At 58.9% G+C, this 6503-nt stretch overlaps 1 protein-coding gene across 1 annotated transcript in view; it reads left to right on the top strand.

Moving 5' to 3' along the window:
* SLC13A2 (solute carrier family 13 (sodium-dependent dicarboxylate transporter), member 2) overlaps window positions 1-3028 on the top strand; it is a 33001-nt gene extending 29973 nt beyond the window's left edge. Inside the window, exon 12 of the mRNA XM_005876902.2 lies at window positions 2324-3028. Coding sequence (XP_005876964.1) covers window positions 2324-2482 — 159 coding nt within the window. The 3' untranslated portion in view covers window positions 2483-3028. The remainder of the gene's footprint in view (window positions 1-2323) is intronic.
* Window positions 3029-6503: the final 3475 nt, after the last annotated feature.

Genomic DNA, 6503 nt, shown 5'->3' with positions numbered 1-6503 from the left:
TCCAACCCCTCACCCCTTCCAGACAGAGAATATAATGTCTTTAGCACCTGAGAGTAGTTGGCTTCGGGTTGACAGGGTGAGCCTGCTATAGCCACCAGGGGGCGCTGTAATCACATCCAGCCAGGCTCTGGGGACAAGGGCATCATTCTCAGAGCCTCCATCCAAGAGGGAAATCCCTGAACCTGCACACCTGGGCCTCAGTGTTCCCACTAAGCTCATTCGCTGCACAGACAGGAGGCAGCTTCCCTGGGTCAGGGATTGGTGCTGGGGACTCCTAAGTCCAAGGTTAGTTCATCCATCAAGCGTTCACTGACTGTGCCAAGCTCGGTGCTGGGTGCTGGTGCTGGGTGCTGGGTGCTGGGTGCTGGGTGCTGGGTAGGCAGCATTGGCTCACAATCTAGCATTACAGTGGGCAGGACAAGACCTCGGAGCTCTTCTGACCCTGTGGACAGTCCCCACCCGCCTGTCAGCCTCCTCCCAGCCTCTGACCCTTCCCCACTCTCCCTCCTCGAACTGCTGTGTGAGCCCTGGGCTAGAGAGGGCAGAGAGAGGGCGAAGGCTGGCCAGAGACCTCCTGAGAGAGGTCGGAGAAGTCTTGACTCCCACCAAGCCCCAGGTTTCCCAAGAAGGCCCTTTGGCCTCTTTCTTAGCTTCTCATCTGACCCTTCTCCCCACACCCAACTGTTCTTCAAGAGCAGGAGAGGGGACCCCTTGGTTCTGGCTGGTTCTTCCCTCCCAAGCTGCTCTTGCTTTTGAAGAACCTAGAGAGGTGTGGACAGGAAGGTGACCCTCCCAGAGCCTCAGCAGGGGACTCCGGGACCCCAGGCAGCCCTGCCTCTCACACACCACCCTCTTCTGCCCACAGGAATCACGCCTGTCTGCGTGGCTGGGGGACAAGCTGACCCCACTGCAGAGCGTGTCGCCTCCCGCCATTGCCTTCATCCTCTCTATCCTGGTTGCCACCTTCACTGAGTGCACCAGCAACGTGGCCACCACCACACTCTTCCTGCCCATCCTGGCCTCCATGGTGAGTTGGCCCAGCAGACACGCCTCCTCCAGGCATCCCTCCTGTCCACCCCGACTCAGGGGCCCCACCTGTGGGTCACAGTGACCTGTCTGCGCCTCCTCTCATTGCCGGGAGAGGACCTCTGAGCTTCCACGCTTCCTGGGGCTCTCCAGCTACCTTGGGCCCCAAAGGCCCCAGGCCCCTGACTCATCCCACCCCTGGTGACGTCACCCCCTGAGTATCTTGATGGGGCTCACTGGTGGCCTCCCCCACCTCCCCAGCCCAGCCCCTGTTCTGGTCATTCCTGAGGTGATGGGGTAAAATTGCTCCCCGGAGCGTCCCCAGCCCCTTCCCACAGCCTTTGATGATTCCCGGGGCCCCTTTGAGATCCGTTTTATGGGCCCCTCCCCTCACCACACCCCACAGGGCAGGGCCACACAGTCATTCCCTCCAGAGAGGTCAAGGGGCCCTTCCCAGGTCACCCAGTACCTTCTGGCAGAAGTGGTGGGTTCATGCCCAGAGTATGTGTTGGGGGAAGGGGGTTGTCCCTCAAAGCGGGGAAGCAGGGGTATTGGGAGCCACACCTTTCCCTCTGGGACAGGGACTGCCATCAACTCTGCCCACTGTCTCCCCCTCCAGGCGAAGGCCATCTGCCTCCACCCTCTCTATGTCATGCTCCCTTGCACTCTGGCCGCCTCCCTGGCCTTCATGCTGCCTGTGGCCACCCCGCCCAATGCCATCGTCTTCTCCTTTGGAGGAATCAAAGTGTCCGATATGGTGAGTGGCAGGGCCCCAATGTCTCAGCACCCCTTTCTGCTCCGTCTTCCCATCTCGGTGGACTACAAAGTAGCAAGAAGCCCCTGAGACTCTCAGCTGAGAATGGGCCTTGTCTGGGGTGGGGGGCGCAGGGAGGTTGGGATATGACCCCCCGTTCGAGCATCTTTAGGCCCTGCCAGGCCCAAGCCATGTGAGAGGAAGAGAAAGGGGTGAGGAATTTCGGGGAGGTTCCAAGGTGCCAAGCAGCCACTCGCGGGGAGATGGACTCAGAGGGAACCAGGCCCAGGATCAGGGAAGCTCATGGAGGAGCTTCCCTTTCCCCTCTTAGCCCTGGGAGTAAAGCCAGAGGCCAGGGCACTGCCTGGAGCTGCAGGTTAGACGCAAGGGAGGACTTCCCAAGGGAGGACTTCCCAAGGGAGGACTTCCCAAGGGCGAGTTTTGCTAGTGACAGCTTCTGGGCACCTGTGGACACCGAAGGGGTGGGTGCTGGCCCAGCTCAGCAGCTGCTCTGCTCACTCACACTGATTCTCTGCAAACCAGGTCCGAGCGGGATTCCTGCTCAACATCCTGGGCGTGCTGGTCATCATGCTGGCCATCAACACCTGGAGCACCCCCATCTTCAGCCTGAACACCTTCCCTCCCTGGGCCTTCGCCAACGCAACCCACTGCATGGCGAACGCCACCGCGCCAGGCCCCTAGACCCGGGTCCAGTCTGGCCAAGACCAGGAAGACCCAAGCCGTTCCCACTCCTCTGAGTCGGGAGGAGACACCAGGCTCCACGCCGGACAATGAGAGAAGGGCACATGTGTACGTTGCCTCATGTGTATCCGAGGAATGTGTGTGTGCACTCAATCCTGTGTCTGAAGAAAATGTGTAGATAGTATGTACGTGTCTGTGTGAGGAGGGTGTGTCACGTGAGGATGTCTGGGGGGGGGGTTGTGTGTGTGCATATGATCTTAGGTGTGTGTGCTTAATAGTGCATGTATGTGAGTTCACAGATAATGTAACGTGCCCTTTCTAGCACCCCAGGTCTTGGTCTCCCCAGCTTGGTGGGTGACCAGACCCCTTCACACTGTATTTATTGAAACTCAAGGTTGGGGTGGCCTGGGCAGCGGGGCCTGCCAGCAGTTGCCATGGCAACCGCCTCTGGGACCAGCCCGGCATACGGAGCTCTCCCCAGCCTCTCCGGTCACCGTTAGGGGGAAGGGCTCGAATACTAGGTACATTAAAGTCTTTTTCAGTAGAGTCTGGGATGGTTTTTCACGGCGCTTTCCAGGGCTGGTCCACCACAGGGTTCAGGCCCTAGGTTGGGGATTATGGTCGGAAGGGACCTGACTTTGTCCCGTATGGCAGCCCCCCTTGCCACCCTTCCCACCCAAGAGAGAAGGTAATGGCCAGGGACCCCTGCCAAGGCCAGTCGGAGTGGGCGCAGCCACCCAGGGGAGCAGCACTGACATCACCCGGCCAGGCTAATTGGGAGCTGCCAGTCGCTGCGTGTCTTTGGGAAAACCGGCCTCCGGTTCCCAGAGCACTCCCTGGGTATTTACATAAAACCCTCTGCCCCTGCCAATTCCTCGCCGACCCTTCCTCCAGCCGGAAAAACCAGTCCCACCAGACCAGGGGAGGCAGGCTGACCCGTGCTCAGTGCCCGCAAAGCCGGACTCTCGCCGGCAACGGCAGCAAGAAGGATGCCGGCGAGACTCACAGCAGCAGGTTCGAAACTGGCCCGGCCTTCAGAGTTCAGGACCCGACAGCACCCTGGGTCACTCTGCCGCCCCAGCTCCCCTCCGTCCCTCCTCGGCCTCCCCGCCGCCATGAACTCTGAGTTTTGTCTCTCTGGCAAGGTGAGATGAGGATGGCTGGAAGTTCATCTTTGTATCAGTCCTAAGTCTCTCCTCGTGGACAGTGGCATGTGAGCCTTGAGTTCATAGATGGAAGTTTCTGAGAGTCTCATCCAGTTCCCTCCTGCTGCAGTGGGAGAAAAAAAACAACAAAGGTGTTTATCGTCACTCTCATGCCCAATAAAAGAGAGGGGTGATTGGTGAAGAGAGAATCCCAGAAAGGATTTCAGCCTGGATTCCCCCTGGTCTGGGCCTTCATTCAATAATCCTAGAGCTGGGGGTTCCAGGGTGGCGGGCGGGCGCCAATGGGAGGGGCTGCAGCATGAGGAGAACGTGGCTGTCCCCAGGGGACAGGGGATTCTGACAGGACATGCCAGACATCCTGCAGAGAGAGGAGTGTCAGGCGGTGGCCCCACCCCCACCCCAGCCCCCCAGGCTGGCATTCCTGGTTTATGAAGCACATCATAAATCAGGGCTCCCACCCAGCCCCACACTGAGACCCCCACAGGGCCCCAGGCCAAGCCCCCCCACCATTGGGAATGGGCCAGGCCCAGGATGGTGGGACTCCGCCAGTGGCTTGCCCCAGTGCTGGGCTCCCCAAGGAGCAGCCGGCCCCACTGTGAGGAGACCCTCTGCCACCACTCTCTTCTAGACCCTGGTGGGTACCCTAGTCCAGCCCTGGCTGGGGAAGAGGGTTGTGCTTCTCAGGGGCACATGCCCCGTCCACTGTTATCAGCTCACCCTTCGTACCACCACCCACCCTCTCCACGTCTCCCTCAGTCCTGCTCAGAGAGGGTCATATGTGGACTAAGGTCACACAGCAGTCTCAGGGGATAAAGACTGAGCTGGCCCTGCCTTCTCCGGGGAGGAAGGAGACAAAGGCTGGCCTGGGGGTTGAGGGGTCCGTTGTGGTGGGGGCCCTGGCAGAGCTTGGGGGCCAGGCCTCCCCCAGGTGCTCAGAAACCATCCCCCTCAGCAGGTGGGAGGGCGGACGGGAGGCAGGCGGCACCTGTCAGCCTAATCATCGTCATTAGCTGGGCAATAAAGCGGCACGGACCCGGCCAGCCTTTGAAGGAAGGGCCTGTCAGCCCAGGTCAGGTTTGTGCAAGCAGCCTAGCAGCTCGGCCTTCCTGCACACGTACCCCGGGCTGCGGCAGGTGGATGGGGCAGTGCTGGGACTAGGGTCTGCATCTTCCCTGCCTGGGCACCCGCACCCCTTCACTCGTGGCTTCCAGAAAAGTCGAGGTACTTTGGGGTCCCCTACCAGCTGAATGTGGGCAGTGCTGGGACTCAGGCACTGCTATGGTAGTGAGCTCCTCATTGCTGGAGGAGATCAAGGAGGCCAGAAACAACCAGAGGACAGTCTGCCTGAGGCAGCTGTGTGTTCCTGGCACAGGGCCTGGCACTTCGATTATTATATAAATAAATGAATGTGTCAGAAGCACTGGGGGCTTCTTGCTCCTGGAGGAAAGTTGGACATGCTGCCCTCAGAGCTCCTTTCCAGACTGCTGTGTGTGGAGTGCTGTGTGGCCTTGAGACAATGTCTTGGCCTCTCTGGGCCAATGTCATCTGAGGCTCCGCATAGGTCCAGATTTCTGAGCCAGAGGACTGTCTGCCTGAGGCAGCTGTGTGTTCCTGGCACAGGGCCTGGCACTTCGATTATTATATAAATAAATGAATGTGTCAGAAGCACTGGGGGCTTCTTGCTCCTGGAGGAAAGTTGGACATGCTGCCCTCAGAGCCCCTTTCCAGACTGCTGTGTGCGGAGTGCTGTGTGGCCTTGAGACAAGGTCTTGGCCTCTCTGGGCCAATGTCATCTTAGGCTCTGCATAGGTCCAGGTTTCTGAGCCAACTCCTACTGTTCCCCCTGCCCCCGTGCCCTGGGGCCTTGGGAGAGGCCCCGTTTGCCTCCTGCGTCTTCTCCTGCTGGCCAGCACCAGCCCCAGAGGCAACTGTGGCGACCAGAGTGCCCCGGGAAAAGATGTCAAGCCAAGTTTTTCCAGGAGAAACCTGACAGGTAGAAAAGGGGCATTTGTCATGAGATGGACAAGGTAGGAGTAGGCTATTGATTCCATTCTCTGCGTTCACCTTGATTTGAGCTCAGGTGAAGGGCAGCGCTGGGGGTTACAACCCCAGAGTAGGCCCCTTGGGGACTCAGGCCATGACTTCCCTGTCTCCCCAAAGTCTCAGAGGGGAGGCTGCCTCTTGAAGAGGGCGGGGTGAGCTGTGCAGGAGGGAGGGTGGTGCAGTCAGGGAGTTCTGGGTGAGGGGTCGGGTAGAAATGGGATGTTCGAGGTTCTGGTTGGGGCCAGCCTGAGGAGGGTGCCCCCTACAGCCTCCACCCAAGTCTGGGCTCCATTCGTCAAGGTCAGCAGAGTCCTGAGGTTTTGCTGGGGCAGGGAGTCTGAGGGCCTGCAAAAGCCCTGGGTCAACCTCAGGGAGGGGAGCGGGGAGAGGAGGGGGCACGGAGGTCAGGGAAGGGAATAGAGCAGCCTGATTGGAAAGGTTGCCACAGGCCCAGCTGGTGTGGCTCAGTGGTTGAGCGTTGACCTACGAACCAGGAGGTCACAGTTCAATTCCTGGTCAAGGCACATATCCAGGTTTCGGGCTCGAGCTCCAGTTGGGGGCGTGCAGGAAGCAGCTGACCAATGATTCTCTCTCATCATTGATGTTTCTCTCTCTTTCCCTCTCCCTTCCTCTGAAATCAATCAATAAAAACATTTTTTTAAAAAAAGATTATGACAGGGAAGAGTTGCTCTTAAGGGTGGGAGATCCACAGACATGTATATACAGAGCTATGGGTTCTTGGGTACGCATAGAACAACTCACAGACACCAGCACAGACATAGATGCCTGCATACACAGTTACACACACAGAG

The sequence above is a fragment of the Myotis brandtii genome, unplaced genomic scaffold, assembly GCF_000412655.1.
Source record: "Myotis brandtii unplaced genomic scaffold, ASM41265v1 scaffold50, whole genome shotgun sequence".
Lineage (NCBI taxonomy): Eukaryota > Metazoa > Chordata > Mammalia > Chiroptera > Vespertilionidae > Myotis > Myotis brandtii.
This window is presented reverse-complemented; position numbering and strand designations above follow the sequence as displayed.